At 37.4% G+C, this 17,611-nt stretch overlaps 1 protein-coding gene across 1 annotated transcript in view; it reads left to right on the forward strand.

Moving 5' to 3' along the window:
• Positions 1-17,611, forward strand: part of AQR (aquarius intron-binding spliceosomal factor) — a 56,140-nt gene that overhangs the window by 20,758 nt on the left and 17,771 nt on the right. Inside the window, exons 17-24 of the mRNA XM_074868198.1 lie at positions 147-325; positions 2,193-2,360; positions 2,787-2,956; positions 8,699-8,940; positions 10,614-10,760; positions 11,330-11,399; positions 13,990-14,100; positions 15,651-15,760. Coding sequence (XP_074724299.1) covers positions 147-325; positions 2,193-2,360; positions 2,787-2,956; positions 8,699-8,940; positions 10,614-10,760; positions 11,330-11,399; positions 13,990-14,100; positions 15,651-15,760 — 1,197 coding nt within the window. The remainder of the gene's footprint in view (positions 1-146; positions 326-2,192; positions 2,361-2,786; positions 2,957-8,698; positions 8,941-10,613; positions 10,761-11,329; positions 11,400-13,989; positions 14,101-15,650; positions 15,761-17,611) is intronic.

Consider the following 17,611-nt stretch of genomic DNA (forward strand, 5'->3'; position numbering starts at 1 on the left):
TAGCATGTAAAATTAAGACTTCTACTTTTGTATTAGAGCTGAGGTAAATTGTTTAACAGTTTAAAAAAACCCCTGAATATGTTATCAGATAATGACTGACAAAACTTTGGTGTTTGGGATTTTTTTGTTGTTGGGTTTTTTTTTAGGTTATCAGAATATGGAGGTGTGGTCTTTGGTGGATGGGCTAGGATGGCACAGCCCATTGTCTCTTTCACAGTGGTGGAGGTGGCAAAGCCCAATATTGGTGAAAACTGGCCCATGCGAGTACGAGCAGATGTTACAATTAATTTGAATGTCCGAGATAACATCAAAGATGAATGGGAAGGTACTTACATTCTTTGAAATAAGGTGCTCAAAACAGGTGCTCGTCAAAATACAATTTGATGTAATTTTGTTTGTAAGCAGGGTTTTTTTATCCGAGATACAGATTTGCCAATCTTAATACACTGTTTTTTTAAACAATTACTCAAATTCCAAGTCTAAGAAGTCTATACTTTCCTAAAATGAAGATTGAATTTATTTAAGTATTTACATGTCTGGGAGTGAAATGTTTGCTATTTCAGATTGATGCCATTCAGTTTGTAACTGTAATTTTCCGCCCTTTACAGGGAACATGGAAAAGTAACTTAGCATTTTAAATTAATATGCGTGCTAATAGTGTCATATTGGAATAGTGGGGAATGTGATATCAGTCTCATACACAAGTGGAGAGGACAGATTTTGATTTAAGTTATACCAGTGCATTTTAGTAGTTTTCAGTATATTTGAATGTTGTTAGGAAGTGCTGACTGTACTGAATACTGCTTCTTGTAAGTATCCACAGGTGGCACTTCTTTTGCTTGGGGAATTGAACTTTAGTTGACCGTGTTAGCAAGTGTCATAGAAGCATGTACTTGTACTTGGATTATCAGTAAATGTCACCCCCTTTTCTTTTGTTAGAGAAACCTGCTAAATATGCTGGAGCTGCATAGTGTGATTACAGGTCACATAGCACAAATGCTAAAGCTGGAGTGTGTGATAAATCAGCAGATACAAGTTTGGGAATGTAGATTTCTATTGAAGTAGAAAAGCTAGGAAGATGGCAGCAGACTTCATTATACTGAAGGTAGCTATAGTGGTACACCTAGCTTTTTAAATACTAGAACAGCCTCTGTGACTTCAAAAGCTGTAATGTGTTAATTTAATCAAAACTGAGGAGGAGAATTAATGAATCATTGCCTGACGTAACAGGGTCTTGATAAAACTGCTTTAGGTTGGATAAAATCTGGTGTGTAATGAGAAATTATTTGTCTCGTATGAAGAATACAGCATGTGTTTACTAATTTTGAAGGTGTCTTAGATCTGTGAGAGTATGTAGGTATATTGGAGAAGAGGGCTAGTGTTCAAAATTACATTAGAGAATTGGAGAAATTATATTTTAAAAGTAGGGTGTGGTTCAACAGGGATGAATATTAAAATACTAAACTTAAGCAAGAACAAGTCACTGCAGAAATGCATGCTGGGGGAATAACTTGTTAGGCAGTAGCTCTGCAGAATGAAAAGAGTCCGAGGTCATCATTGCTCAAAAGCAAATGTGACTCCACAACATCATGTTACTGCTGAGGGAAAAACACTCAACCAAGTCATATTGGGATTTATAAACTGGAGTGTAGCATGGAAAACAAGTAACTTTAAGTGACCTTTTACCCTGTTAATTAGATAACTAATTAACTTTGTTTAGGATTTTGTGCCCAGTTCTAGGCACTGCACTTAAATTACTGGGTAAAAAAAAATAAAAAATCCGAGATTAATCCAGAAGAAAGCAATGAGAATAAAAGATTAATGACACACTAATTTTAAGATAAGACTGAAAATATATAGGTTGTGTAAGCTAAGTAAGATTATTGGTAGAAGAATAATCTTGAAGTAAATAAGTTTGTTGTCATGAAAAAAAGAGTCAATTTCTCCTTTTCATATCTGAAGTCCTAGCAGATATTAGTGTGCAGGAATAGTGGAAAAGATGACAATATTTTGTGGTTCTGTATCCTGTTAAGTTAAAACCTTGTTTTGAAACAGAACACATTATTTTCTAAACGGGTAGGGTTTTATTTAAAAGAAACTTTTGTGTATTCCATTGTGTGTATGTATCTTAAGGAACTGATAAGGAAAATTAGCATTCAATCAAATTACTGAATGTTACTTTTTGTACTTAGGTCTGCGTAAACATGATGTCTGCTTTTTGATTACGGTACGTCCCACGCAACCTTATGGCACCAAGTTTGACCGACGACGACCTTTTGTAGAGCAAACTGGCCTGGTGTATGTCAGAGGCTGTGAGATCCAGGGCATGTTGGATGAGAAAGGGCGTGTTATTGAAGAAGGTATGATATACCAAAACTTGTTTGTAAGGGGGTCTTTTCCTCTCTTTTTTTTTTTTTTTTTTTAACAGCCTAATTGTTGGCTTGCTTCTCTTTTAAGCAATGCTCATTGAATTCATTACGTACTTGAAAAAAAAAAAAAAAAATATTCCATAAGCAGCCCAAGAAAGGTTAACTAGTTTCCTCTGGGATTGGTTAAAGAAATCCAGGGCATTTTGGTTTTAGGAATAAAATAGTTTATATTCAAAAACTGCTAGAAATGGGATGAAAACATGAAATACAAATGTTTGTAATGCTGTGCAGAAATTAGATTCATCATATGAATTTGTCTAAATTTCATTTCAGGAACAATTATGGATCACTTATTTGAATGATAATCTGCTTTTAGCACTACTTCAAATTCTAATGTTACTGTTTCATTACGGGCAGGACCTGAACCCAAACCAAGACTTAAAGGGGATTGCAGAACATACAGAGTGTTTCTGGACCCAAACCAGTATCAACAGGACATGACCAACACAATCCAAAATGGAGCAGAAGATGTTTATGAGACATTTAACATAATAATGAGAAGAAAACCAAAAGAAAACAATTTCAAGGTAAGGTATTTACTCACTGACTCTTAGGATAAGAGTTTGTCTGAATATGCCAGCAGTACTGAGACTTTAGATGCATGTAGTTAGGCTTTTTAGGTGGCGTTGGATAACTTCAGGAAGTTAGAGCATGTCAGCTGGTGATAACTTCCTCCTGCAGGTACGTGTTGAAGTAACTGAAAATCAGAACACTCCTACTTCACTTGAGTATATTAATAAAACATTAGTTTGTAATTTCAGTCTTTTGACTGGTAGCCTATGAATTAGTTGTATTTGGCCTTTTGGGTTAAGGGCATATGTGGAATGTTTTTGTTACCTGATAGTGGACTGTAGGAAAAGGAGGGGTAACTAGTCAAAAGGTGAAGTTGGAGAAACCTTTTAGCTTTTGGGAACATCACTGGATCAGTTTCTTACGGGGGTTTGGAGGGTGCCAGGTGAGATATTTAACACTGATGTATTTGATAGTCCTCAGAGAGATTCTATGCTAACTGGAGCTTTGCAGATTGAATGGTGCTTTTTTTCCTGCCCTAACAGTTTTCACACAGTTGCAGTGCATGATTCGTTAGCGTTTTGCTTCCTTGGGTATTCATTGTCAGGAGAGCCTTCAAGGAATTTGGTCAGAGTTCAAAATAAACCTGTTGCTAATGCATTATGATACTATATATTGCCAATAAGTAAGACTAAAATTATGCACACAACTTTAATTCAGTTTTGCATATAAATTCAGCAAATGTTTTTCAGGAAGCTTATCAATACCTTAGCTTTTCTTTATCCTCTGTTAAAGCAGGAAGAAGAAAGTTTTCCAGCAAAGTTGAAATGTATATTTGAGTTTCTAGAACTGTGAAGTGACGTAAATTTAACTTTGACCAAGTGGTCTGTGTTGCCTGTAGTAAACTCTTTTGATCAGGTGCCATAATTACAGAATTATAGAATCATTCAGGTTGCAGATCAGCTGTGGAGATTATCTAGTCCAAGACCCCTGCTCAGGCAGGATCACCTGCAGCAGACTGTCCAGGACCACGTCTAGTTGGGTTTTGAATATCTCCAAGAATTAAGAATACAAAACTTCTCTGGGCAAGCTCTTCTAGTGCTGAATAGTAAAAAAAGTGTTTTCCTGTGTTCAGATGGAATTTAATGTGTTTAAATTTGTGCCCATTGTCTGTTGTCCTGTCATGGGACACTACCAAGAAGACTCTGGCTCCCTCATCTTCATTTCCTCCTATCAGCTATTTATCACATTCATATGATACCCCCTGAGCCATTTCTTTTCCAGGCTGAACAGTTCCAGCTCTCTTGGCCTCTCATGTGAAAGATGTTGCAGTCCCTTAATCATCTTCATGGCCCTGCAGTGGACTCACTCCAATAACTGCATGTCTCTCTTTGTTACTGAGGAGCCCAGAACTGAACACAGTGCTTCAGATTCAGGGATGGGAAGCCATCCAGAGGGACCTGGACAAGCTTGGGGCATGGGCCCATGCGAACCTCATTAGGTTCAACAAGGCCAAGTGCCAGGGTCCTGCACCTGGGTTGAGGCAGCGCCCAGTATCAATACAGGCTGGGGGATAGAGGGATTGAGAGCAGCCCTACAGGGAAGGACTTGAGGGTACTGATGGGTGAAAAGCCGGACATGAGCTGATAATGTGCTTTCACAGCCCAGAAAGCCAACTGTATCCTGGGCTGCATAAAAAGTGTGGCCAGCAGGTTGGGGGAGATGATTCTGCCCCTCTCTTCTGCTCTGGTGAGTCCCCACCTGGAGTACTGTGTCCAGCTCTGGGGTCCTCAGTACAAGAAGGGAATGGACCTGTTGCAGCAGGTCCAGAGGAGGACCACAAAAATGGGTGGAACACCTTTCCTGTGAGGAAAGTCTGAGAGTTGGGGTTGTTCAGCCTGGGGAAGAGAAGGCTCTGGGGAGCACCTTCTTGCTGCCTTTCAGTGCTTAAGGGGGACTTACAAGAAAGATGGAGATGGATTGTTTAACAGGGCCTGTAGTGATGGGACAAGGGGTAATGATTTAAACTAAAAGAGGGTACATGCAGACCAGATACAAGGAGGAAATTTTTCACGGTGAGGGTGGTGAAACACCTGAACAGGGTAGATGCCCCATCCCTGGAAACTTTCAAGGTCAGGTTGGATGGAGCTCTGAGCAACCTGATCTAGTTGAAGATGTCCCTGTTCATTGCAGGGTGGGTTGGACTAGATGACTTCTAAAGGTCCCTTCCAACTCAACTATTCTATGATTCAGCCTCAACAGTGCTGAGTAGAGAGGAAGGAGCAGCTCCCTGGACCTGCTGGCAGCTTCCTAATGCAGCCCAAGATTCTGTTGGCCTTTTTTGCTGTGAAAGTGCATAATTTTGTATATCTGAAAATATTTCTTGTATGGGTGCTCAGTTTCTTTGCTATTAGATCATTTAGATCTTTGAATCTTTAACGTTCCTTGAGCTTTCCATTATGAAAATGCAACGTGAACGAAAAATTGCCTTTTTTGGTGCCTTAAAATCCTGGATTGCATAATTGAAGTGATTTTTATTGTAAAGGATTCTGCAACAAGTTCAGATGGATAGAGGAGGCAGGAAGACTTTGACTTTTTCTTTTTTTTATCTGGAAAGATGCCTCTGGTGTGAAACAGTAGCTTGCAGTCTGCACAGAGCATTCTGGTGCCATCCAGCTGTGGACTGGTATACTGGAAGTACTTCACAGAGTTCTTTATAACTTTAGATTAAAAAAACCCAAAAACAAAACAAAATTGATTCTTGATGTTGTGTGCCTGTGGCAGGTTGATTTTACATTATAAACACAAGCACTCTCTGCCAAAGCTTGTTGGTGTCCCGGCAATATAGATGTGTTGTGTGCAGCACTGTATAAGTGTTTTTTGTTCACTTACGTATGCATTTCTGTGTAGTCAGAGGGAAAGTGCTACAGTGAATACTTAAGTTTGCTCAGAATTGCTGTTAGATGTGAATGTAGCTTTCAAATTTGTATTGTGTGCTTGCAGCTAACTTAGAGGCAAATCACAATACAAACCATTCTATGCTTGTTTTTACTTAAGTCTCACACATTCATTTGTCAAGACAAAGATATTTCAGATTCATAACATCGCTGTCAGTTTGGGTGCAAGCATTCCACGTCACTTGCAAACTTTTCTAACTTCATCTGGATAAAAGAAAATGAGGTATCACTGTGGTTAGTTTTGATACTGTATTGAGCAGATAGTAGGCAGCTTGAAGTTTTAAGCTGAGCTTGTAGGAGAGAAGAGAGCTCTTGTGCAACCTTAATTAAGCAAATGAGACAGCAGTGGAAGTGCAAATACAGTGTGTTTGCTGAAGGTCACACCGCTACGTTGCTATAATTGATCAGCAGTGTTAGTTCTCACAAGAAGTAATCTATTTTCACATGTATAGAAGTTACTTTTGAAAAGCTGAAGCCAAGTTTTAGTGATGTAAAAACAGCGTATTAGCTGTTAGGGACCTATTTCTTAAATGTTCATCTTAGAAATTGATCATCTAGATTTAGAAATACTACCTGAAGAAGCCATGTTTTCAGATTTATTTGTGCTAAGAAAAGCACAAATATATTAAGCTATGCTTAATTTACATTAAAGCCAGACACTTGTTTTACATTTGCAACAAAAATATAAATATTCTTTGTTAATATGGGATTTGCCCATCAATATGTCTTGGGCCTTTGAAGTAATTGCAGGACCTTCAGGCTTCAGAAGTTAGGTGCAGGACATCTCTGGTCATGCAGGTCACATACTAAAATGTTTGTAAGACCAAGAGCAAGAAGAAATACGCTACGTACCTTGGAGAGCCAAAAGGAGAGGAGGTTTCTGGAGTGGTTTGTAGGCATCAGGTGAGATTCTTTGAGCCATCCCCATTATTATAAAATAGGGCTGAGCTTTAGAGTATACTTTGTGTCACAGTGATATTTGATGGCAGCTGTATTATCCCATGCAGGTTCACTTCTTCCAACAGCTAGGAATTTGACTCTCCAGAGGTTCCTGTACAAGGAGAGACCTGCTATGACATATTTCCTTGGTATGAGAATTAAATTTGAAATAGTAGGAGCCATTCTGCTGGTAGACAATCAAAAAATTTTTTAGATAGGGAAAGGATGTAGCATATGCTTTAAGATCAGTCTTAAATTTTATACTGCTAAGTTCCCTTTGAGTTAATAACTTTACAGAGCTATCACAGAATCCACAGCATGGTTGAGATTGGAAGGAACAGAATCATAGATTCACAGAATGGTTGAAGTTGGAGGGACCTCTGGAGACGATCTAGTCTGAGCCCTGCTTAAAGTAGAGTCAAATAGAGCAGGTTGCTCAAGATCTTGTGACTTTGTACAGTTGGAATTGGGTATCTCCAGCGATGGAGACTGCATAACCTGTCTAGACAACCTGTTCCAGTGTTCAATTGCCTGTACAGTAAAAACTTTTTCATGTATTTAAGTGGAATTTCCTGTATCTCAATTTGTGGCCATTGCCTCTTGTCCTTTCACAGGGTACTACTGAGAGGAACATGGTTCCATTGTCCTTACTTCCTCCCATTATGGTTTTTTTTATACAAACTGACAAAAGTTCACCACCACACCACCCCTTGAGTCTTCTCTTCCTGAGGCTAAACAATCCCAGCTCTCTCAGCCTCTCATATAACAGATTCTCCAATCCCTTAATCATTTTAGAGGCTCTTTGCTGGACTCATTCCAGTGTGTCTGTGTGTCTTGTCCTGAGGAGCCCAGCACTGGACACAGCACTCCAGATATGGTCTCACCCATGCTGAGTAGAGTGGAAGGATCAGAATCTTTATAGAGGTTAACTGTTAAACCAGGAATGGTGATCACATTGTTTTGATTCCTTGAATGATACAATGCAAGTAGGAAAAGAGCAGAAAATCCTGCCCTTTGGAGCTGGATATGTAAATTTAGACTATCAGAATAAAATTCCATTCTTTGTTTTGGCTGACTATTCTTTACAAGATCGGCATTTGGAAGGTCCATATTATATCCTGGTGTCATATCCTGGTGCTGATGCACCATGTTTGCCATCCATTTGTGTCCATGTTTGATGGCATGACAAGTTGGAGGATCTGGAAATCAGTACAGGTTTCATATCCTGTGTTTCTTCTGCTGAACAGCAGATGCATGATGTCCTAATACCAGGTTTCAAGTAGGGTGATTGTTGAAGACTTGCCGCTAAAGTAGCCCTTTAACAAGAAGACTAAAATTCAGCTACCTCTTAGTTAAAATGCACACACCCTGTGTGCAAGTCCAGGGTCTGGAGCATTGGTGTTTTCATAGGAGGGGGAAAGAAAATAAAATACTGACATAATCATAGGTGAGTAGATAAATTAATCTGGGGTTGAAGAGCAAGCTTTGGAGGGAAACTTAAACTGTCTTCAGGGATGAAATTTATAGGGTTGAAAGAGAAGCCTTAAGCTGCATGAGGGTCTTCTATACCTTTTTTTTCCTCCCTCTCAGTGTTTTGGAATGAAAACTTTGCTGATGATTATGGTCCTCTTTACTACCTCTTTACTAACAGGATAGTTTTAAGAATTACATGGTTTGACACTGGCATTTTGTTGCATACATACACAGTATATATATTGACTCAATCTAACCAAACACCTGTCAATTAAAGACTGTTATATGCTAGCATCTCAGAATAGGCTTGATTAGCCTTCAGTATGTCACGTTTTCTTGGTAAAAATTCAATCTCTCCAACCATATTTTTTCTATTTTTCTAATTTGCAGGCTGTTCTGGAGACTATTAGGAATTTAATGAACACAGATTGTGTGGTTCCTGACTGGCTGCATGACATCATTCTTGGATATGGAGACCCAAGTAGTGCACACTATTCGAAAATGCCAAATCAGATTGCAACTCTGGATTTTAATGACACTTTCCTGTCCATTGATCACCTAAAAGCTAGCTTTCCTGGGTACAATATTAAAGTGACTGTTGACAATCCAGTTCTGCAAATACCCCCCTTCAGGTGATCTCAAAATTTCAAGTACTCCTGGTCTGGTATTCTTGCTGAAGTGCAAGGTGGAGCTGAGTTCAGTGGTTGAAGGGAGGTTCTGTTTCTTTTAAGAAAAGATGTTAATAAGTTAATATTAAGATTTAAATAGTTATATAACAGAGTTAACTGTACTACAGTTAGGCTCAGGACCAGCTTCTGCTGTACAAAAATGCACGAGAGCATTGCTTGTAGATGAGCCTGTTGAATATATGGGAAAAGCAGCAGTATGAGGTTAGATCAAGACACGTAGTATTCACTTCTGCATTATGGTATCTAGCGTCCTCAAGTTCAGCCTAAAGGTTTTTAATTACATAGTTTCCTTACATGTCTCATTAAAGCAAACTGAGAACAGCAATTTCAACACCAGTTAAAATTGGAGCTTTTGGAAACACCATTCAATCAAAATAAAGAATTAAGTCTGAAATCCTATATTGCTTATTTTATTTTAGAAATGGTTTCTGAAATAGGATGGCTACCTTTGTGACCGTTAAATGAGACTTGTATGTTTTGTTTCAGTGGTGCTGTTGTCCAGCATTTTTAGACTTGAGAGTTCTGTCCCTCCTGGTGGACTTTGGCAACTGGGTGTCATAGTGCGTTGGAGAACAGTTTCTTGAGCTGGACTGAAGAAACTATTATCTTTTTTCTCGTACAAATTAATGAGAATTGAAATATGTTTCCTTTTGAAGGAATGGATTTGACTGGGGAGGGAAAAGATGGCTTTCCACCCACACCAGTCTGCTCTTACCATGGCTAAATAGAATCTTGAAAAGCAGGGAAATAATCTTCCATGGTTTGTGGTTTGGGTTTTTTTTTTGTTTTTTTGAAACACTGCAGGTAGAATATATGTGGAGGAGGCACTAACACTATATAATGATATAAAAATAGTCTGAAGCTATCAAGATGAGATACCATGCATGATTTCCCTTGATGAAGTAGTGTTCATTTTCAGTCCACAGATTGAAATACAGATATTCCTTTTTATGAAGAGCTCTTGCTCTTCCTACTGCTGCATTTGTCCTGTAAAGACACTAAGCAATTATTGCTGTTAAAGATGTCTGCATTGTTGTCTCAAGCTAATTGGATAGCCACTGGAATTCCTTCACCGTGATTTGTTTATGAATTAAAGCTGAGAAGCTTGCTAACATATGATAGAGCTATAAAAAGAGATTGAAATGGGAGGATAGAAGGCTTTATGTATTGGAGCAGTTTAGATCATTGACATATCTTGTTTAAAGAAAAAAAAAGTGCATGAGTTCTAGAACAAAATCAAGTTATTACTGCTGAACAAACGGTGCTGGTGGCTTTCTGTTACAACTTTACTCCTGTCCCTTCCATTTTCATTTATGAACTCTTCACCTTCAGTGTTTTTCCAGATGGCTCTCAGCACTGCTCCTGGCTTTTCAAGCTATGTAAAGAGCACTTTTGACATACTTTGTCAGATATGATTTCTTAAAATCAGCTTCATCAATTTATTTGTCATTTCTTTTCCTTATCCTCATTAACACTTTGTCATTTGCAGCTCTTGTTTCCCTATTGTGTGAAAATTTATCTTAATAGTGACAAAAAATTCTTTCCATATAAACTTCTAAGACAGTCTGGTATCATAGTGAAAGTGTTGAAGTGTAGTCTTAAACTATGTGTTGCAGGATAACTTTCCCAATAAAGGGAGGTAAAGGGAAGAAAAGAAAAGAAGAGGATGGGAACGAAGAAAAATCTGAAGAAGCTAAAACACTGATTGTAGAGCCTCATATAATTCCAAACAGGGGACCGTATCCATATAATCAACCAAAACGGTAATAAATGGATGAGAATTTATTTACAAATGGTAATAGATGCATAGCAGTTCATTTTCAGAAATATGTAAGAAATAGTATTGCTGATTATAAATCAAGTGTTTTCAGTACCGAAGGAAGATTTGAATATGAGAATATTTTGCTTTATATTTAAATCAGACTATTCTGTTTTGCCCTCTCTGTTAAAAAAAAAAATCCCTTGAAGAACAATGAGAAATACTGTCTTTTAGTATTGTGTCAGGACTTTGAATATTAGAACAATCATACCTAGATAATTTTACAGCATTTTCAGCAAATAATAACTAAAGACAGGGGCAGTCTTCTAGATGGGATGATTTTGTTGTCATATGGACAACATATTTACTGTCTTGTTTAGAAATTGCAAGATTGTCATTTCTGTAAAGAAGATAGTTATAATGTTGGTTTAATTTAGATAAAAGTTTGCAAGCATGTAGTTCTGAAGAAATATATAGCCAATTAATTTAAATCAAACTTGTTAAAACAGTTGCTTTTATCAAAACTGTTGGCAAAATCTGTCAATTTTCTGATCTTGTTTTGCTTTGTTACAGCAATACTATTCAATTTACCCATACTCAGATTGAAGCTATACGTGCGGGAATGCAGCCTGGGCTAACTATGGTAAAAATATTTTTAAGGATTTTATACTCTTACATTTGATTCTGGCTTTAGGTACATTCAGTGAAATAGCAGTAATGACCATTTCTGTAGCCTTGCTGAGGTCACTTCTATTAATAGTTTAAAAATATGAAAAATTAACATACAAAGGTTCAACATCTTCCTATCTTCACAAAATCATACAGAAACACATTTGATCTCTGTATAACTGTGTCCTGTGTGTCAGTGGCTGAAGACTTTCCACAACAACTGAATTTACTTTTTCAGTAGTTGGGTTGCTAGTTTTAGACTGTAAAACTTTTGCCATGTCTGTCATTTCTGGCTGTTTTAAATTACTTGCATCATTTTCAGTTTGATCTAACTCCATTAAAGGAAATGAAAGTCATTGAGTTGTCTTCAGGGAGCTTTTTTCTGCTGTCTTGTGAAATGTAGTGTGCTTTATATGCTACTGAATTCTAGAACTAAGAAGTTACAAACCAAACTAAAGCTGTAGATTTGTTATGAAAATAATTTTTGATCAGTGAATTTCTGCAAAGGTCTTTAAGGTTTACCACTCTCAATTAGACTTCGACTACAAGTACCTTTCTCCCAGTGACATACAGTCTATCCTGGTAGTGACTGGATGGAATATTTGATTGACTGTTCTGTGATACTCTTAACTTCTTCTTGGCCTGTATAGGCAATAATGCTAATTTTTAGGGGTTTGTATTGATATTCATTCCTACCATACTCTTCCTCCTCTCCTTCCTCCTTATGTTTTACCACTCCCTGTACACTCTAGCTAGCACACAAAAGATGCAAGGCAAAGGAAAAAACTAAACCTCAGTAGAATTGTCTGCCTTTTGTCCCTGCCTGCCTAAGTGTGCTGAAATTAGTGGTGTTATAAATGTGTCTAAAAGTTACCTGAGTTCTTGGCACTGTTTTTGAGTATATATGTTTTCTAGTAGAATTCAGCAGAACTTTCTGGTGGTTGATAGAATATCAACTATAAGGTTTATTTAGAAGTGAAAGCTCTTTTTTTGAATGCTGTGAAAATGCCACAGTGATAGAGTCTTTAAATCTGGTTATTAAACAATGTTGGAAGGGTTTTTTTTGAATGATTTGAACTGCTGGGTTTTAAATGATTAGAGTGTTTGTCTAAGAATACCCCCACAGTGTATAGGAGCATTGTTTTCTATCAGTAGTATTGTCAACAGGAAAGAAGGTTGGGAAATTAAAAATTTTATTACCATTTTGTAGTATATAATAAACAGATAAAATAATGGGGAGGGCACCTCTTAAGTCACCTAGGTTTTATTGTCATCTTTTAATTAACATTGCCTACTGTTTGATAGTATAATATTTGTTGAACTATTAATGACCTTCAGATGCAAATGTATAATGCATTATAAACTACCATGTACCTCACTTCTGGAGGGCTTTAAAGAAGAAAAGTAACTTTCTGTGCCTGGTAATCCATCAGCTTTCGTAAATATTTGAGAAGATGATCATTATATAATTTGCACTTTTCTACTAACACCACATTTGTTGATGTTTTAAGAGGTTAGAGAATGAGAGTCTGTTAGGTCAAAAGGGAAGAACAATGACAAAGTCAGCTTTTTTTTTTGAGGATATACTTCTGATTTTTTTTACTACATCATGCATTTTTTTTGCAGGGAGAGAAGGCAGACTGAGAAAACAGTTATGTAATACAGGCCTATGTTTTATTTTCTGTCATTGTCGTGTATTTCTGTCTAGTACAGTCCTACTTGGTTTTGAATGCAGTGATCAATGAGATTCTTTAAATAAAGCAAGCATGATTTCATAGCAGTATGTAATTTTGTGTGTAGATATATGAAACCTGCTATTCTGTGAATCTTAATACTGAACAAAGAACAAATTACTTTGAGATGCTTTATAATACTTGAATACCTTTAAAATGTCTCAAGTGTCAATTTTTCAACGTTGGTATAATTGAGCCTATAAAAACTGTCAGTATTATTTCTATATCATCGGTTGTAGACTCTTGAGTAAATATAAAGAACAGAAGAAAAGGGAGTCAATTCTTTTTATCTGTCTCACCTTATTCTTTTTCAATTGTGTGTTTTGATGCTTTTTGCACGGTTTCCCTAAAGTTTAGCCTGTCCTGAGGCTAAACAGTGTTTTTTTCCTCTGAGGAGGTCTGTTTTCATGGGTTGCAAAACAGAATAGTACTTCATACGCTGGATTACCATATTCCTTTTAGGCAGGGATCTGTCTAACTAATCTGAATTAATCTTTTATGATGTATTTTATTTGTTCTTTGAAGTTCACAAAAGCCAGCAAGTAATTGCTGGATTACCATATTCCTCTTGGGCAGGAATCTGCATTAGCATTGGGCTAAGTCTTTCCAGGTGTATGTACATGTTCTTGAAGTTCACAGAAGCCAGCAAGCAATTGTACATGAAACAGAAGATTAGTTGTCGTTAATGTGTGATGTTAGTGTCTTGTGGGATTGTTCTCTCCACCCCCCCACCCCCCCGTCCCCCCCCAACTGGCTACATTTCTGTATTGTGCAATATTCTGATAAATTGTGTGTTGATTTTTGTTTTTAATTTTTTTTGTTTCTTTTTAGGTAGTGGGTCCACCTGGTACTGGAAAAACTGATGTAGCAGTCCAGATAATATCCAATCTTTATCATAATTTCCCAGAACAACGAACTCTTATAGTTACCCACTCTAATCAGGTAAAGTATCAGACATGTATGAAATTCTCCTGTAATTAAAACCAAGAACAACAGCAGGTATTGAGACCGGTAGATTTGGAATTACAGTTGTCTCAACAATGAAAACTTGAGTTGGTTTGTGTGCAGTGTTGCCAGTTTCATAATGTAAAATTAAATTTTTGAATTTCGGTTTTGTAGTTCTGAGCTATTTATCAGAAGTTTTCAATATCTTTAACTGGTTGGAGGTAGAAATTAGGAAGTATTTTTAAAAACTGTCTGCACAGTTCTTATAGTTGCACATTCACTGCATGCATGCCAGATTTTGCTAATATCTTTCTTGAATACGGGTTGCTCTATGCTTCGTGCTTCTAAGGGAAGGCCTCCTCAGCTGAGAATGCTTGCTTTCCATTCACAAGAGATGGAGTTTAGCTGCTAATTCTCAAGCATATATGAAATAAGAATAATAATGATAAAAGTCTTAAGGATTCTTACTGTAAATCTGCATCTGGTTTGGAAATCAAGTTCATCTATTTCCTGGTCTCCCTATTTAGCCTATCCTATCTCAGGTATGAGATATTTTAACTGAACATACCACTTCAAAAACGTTTCATCTTTTTCTGTCAAAGCAAGATCAGACATTTACGCTTCTGATCAAAGAATGGTGGATGGGGCTTCATTTTGGTGAGGAGTTACAACCTGGAATAATATAGGCCAGTCTACAGTGGGTTGAGGGAGAATAACAGGTGATGAAGTTGAGAGCAACTTTTCTCTGGGGAGAAAAGGAAGGAAATAATTTGAAGCAGGTAGGAGACTCTTCTTACCGGTCAAGACTTACATGAGAACATAAACTTGGAATTGTACTTCAGGAAGTAAACTGTATCTCAGCAGGGTTCGTTCCCTGTGCCTTGATGCCGTACATTAATGTGTTTGCATGACTTCCGGATGACTTGAAGTACTTGCTTGCTCATGTTTGTTCTTAATTTCATAACTTGATGATCCAGTGCTTACAAACTTACTCCTTTGAGTAAGTCCACTGAATTGGACAGTTGATATTAAGCTGTTAGAGAATTGAAGAGTTTAAGGCAGTGGATGTAGCACACCTTGAAGTTCAGGTCAGCAAAATTTATTTATCCATATGGAATAGAGTCACAGCACCTGCCAGTCAGTACCAGATCACACTCTTCTAATGTACAGTAAAAGTTAAATGGTTTGAAGTCATCTAACAAAATCAATGTTTGCAAAGTGTGCTTCTTGAGACAGTTTTATAAAATGATAGCTTTATCAACTAAATTAACTAGGTGATAGAATAAAATTTTTTGTTTTAAAATTGTAAAATCAAATTTAATTGTTGTATAGAGCATGCAAATATAAGATATTTAGTAGGCTAATTTCCCTGTTGTCAAGATTAAGAGCTCTAGTTTCTGCATTAACTTCATGTTTGCTTTGGCTTCCATTTATACCAAAATAGGCATAATTTCCTATCTGGTTTACCAGTAATTCATCAGTTTTTCCCTGCAAGAGCTGCTGAACTTCTAAAAACTACCTTTTCTTCTGTTCTTCTCAATCTTTAGGCCTTGAACCAGCTGTTTGAAAAAATCATGGCTCTAGACATTGATGAGCGCCACCTCCTGCGTCTGGGTCATGGAGAAGAGGAATTAGAGACAGAGAAAGATTTCAGCAGGTGAGAAAGGAGGTGCTGATGATAAACTCACTTGTATAAATATCATAGCAAGTTGTATGTGTTGAAACCATTCTACTGCCCTTGTAAATGAGCAAAGAGATGTGCTTGACAAGTTTTACCTTTCTCATATTATTGAATCCCAGTAACTCAGAGCACACTTGTTTTCAGTACAGGGTTAAGTAATTTTGTTTCTTATTCAGTAGCGAAACTGTGTTCTCTTGAGAATCCAAAGGCAGAATCAAGCGGTTGCTTGTTCAGAAATTCAACAGCTTGAATAGAATATTGTGGGCCCATATACACTTTATAGAATTGATCTGTTTTGTGAGAGAAAGTTGAATAATAAAGGTAGGTTTTTGCAGTTATATCATATTTGCATAAAAAATTTGTCACTTCTACTGACATGGTGAATATTGCATCAATAAATGTAAACATGAAATTAAAACTTTCTTCTTTTAATTCTTCAGAATATTGCTTAACTACAAAGTTGCTTATTTCACTGGTAAATAATACATTTTGAAGAATACATATATAAGGAAAGTTGTCAACTCTGTATCAGTACAAAGACTTAAGAACCCGTTCTTGTAAATATTTGTACGTTTGTTACATGTGAGTCCAGCTGACCTCAGTAGGATTACACACATTCATAAATGTAAGTGGGGAGTATAAGGTTTGTGTGCTGGAAATAACTGAACTGTCCAGTACTGGATTATTATAGCAATGCTTAGACTTCAAAAGCTGTAGTAAAAATTATATATAGTCACTAGAAGCTACCCACGTATGCATAGTTTAGTTTCATGTAGCAAAATAAATACCTTGTGATTTTTATTATTTATTTTTTTTAAATTTTAATGCTTTGACATAGTCAAATTATTCCGGAATTTAATAGCCAAAATTTCTTAGTGAAGTGATGCCATGGCACATATTTATTTAGTAATGTCCATGGTTTGGTATATTCCTTGAACAGTAGTGCTCATCATTAAAAGGCGTTTTCTCTGAGACACGCTGCATCGACTCTTTTAATTCTTTTTCAAGGTGACACCAGACCTATGTGATGTTACTGCAAGTCCTATGGGTTTTGGCAGTTTGAGAGGGAGGGGTAAGGGTTGAGGGATATTGTGGTGGTTTGACTTTGGCTAAATGCCAGGTACCCACCAAGTCGCTCTACCACTTCCCCCCTTACCCCTTTTTTTTTTTCTCAACAGGGCAAAAAGGGGAAAGAAGATAAGATAGGAAAAAAACCAACCCTTGTGGGTAAAACAAAAGCAGTTTTAATGTAAACAAAGCGAAGCAAAGGTCCGCACGTGGAAGCAAAAAGAAAAGAGATTTATTCTCTATTTCCCATTAACAGGCGATGTCGGGCCTTCTCAGGAAGCAGGGCTCCAATACGTGTAGTGGTTGCCTTGGAGGACCAAGGGTGACCCCACCCCCTTCCTCCTTTCTCCCAGCTTTATACTTGAGCAGACATCATATGGTCTGGAATATCCCTTTGGTCAGTTCGGGTCAGCTGTCCTGGTTGTGTCCCCTCCCAAGATCTTGCCCACCCCGTCCCACTGAGGGGGGGAAATGTCGGAAAGAGCCTTGGTGCTGTGTAAGCACCACTCAGCAGTAGCCACAACACCAGTGTGCTATCAACACCCTGCCAGCTCCTGACATAAAACACAGCACCATGAGGGCTGCTGTAGGGGAAAACCAATTCCAGCTCAGCCAGACCCAGTACAGATATATTTGAAGTTGGTCTGCACTATGGTGAGAAGTTTATTTCCTATATACCTTTTTGTTTGTTTTTAGGTTGCTTCTGACTTTGTGGTTTTTTTGTGTCAGGCTGCTTTAGAGGGCACAACATTGCTTAAG

This window comes from Strix uralensis, chromosome 4, assembly GCF_047716275.1.
Source record: "Strix uralensis isolate ZFMK-TIS-50842 chromosome 4, bStrUra1, whole genome shotgun sequence".
NCBI classification, from domain to species: domain Eukaryota; kingdom Metazoa; phylum Chordata; class Aves; order Strigiformes; family Strigidae; genus Strix; species Strix uralensis.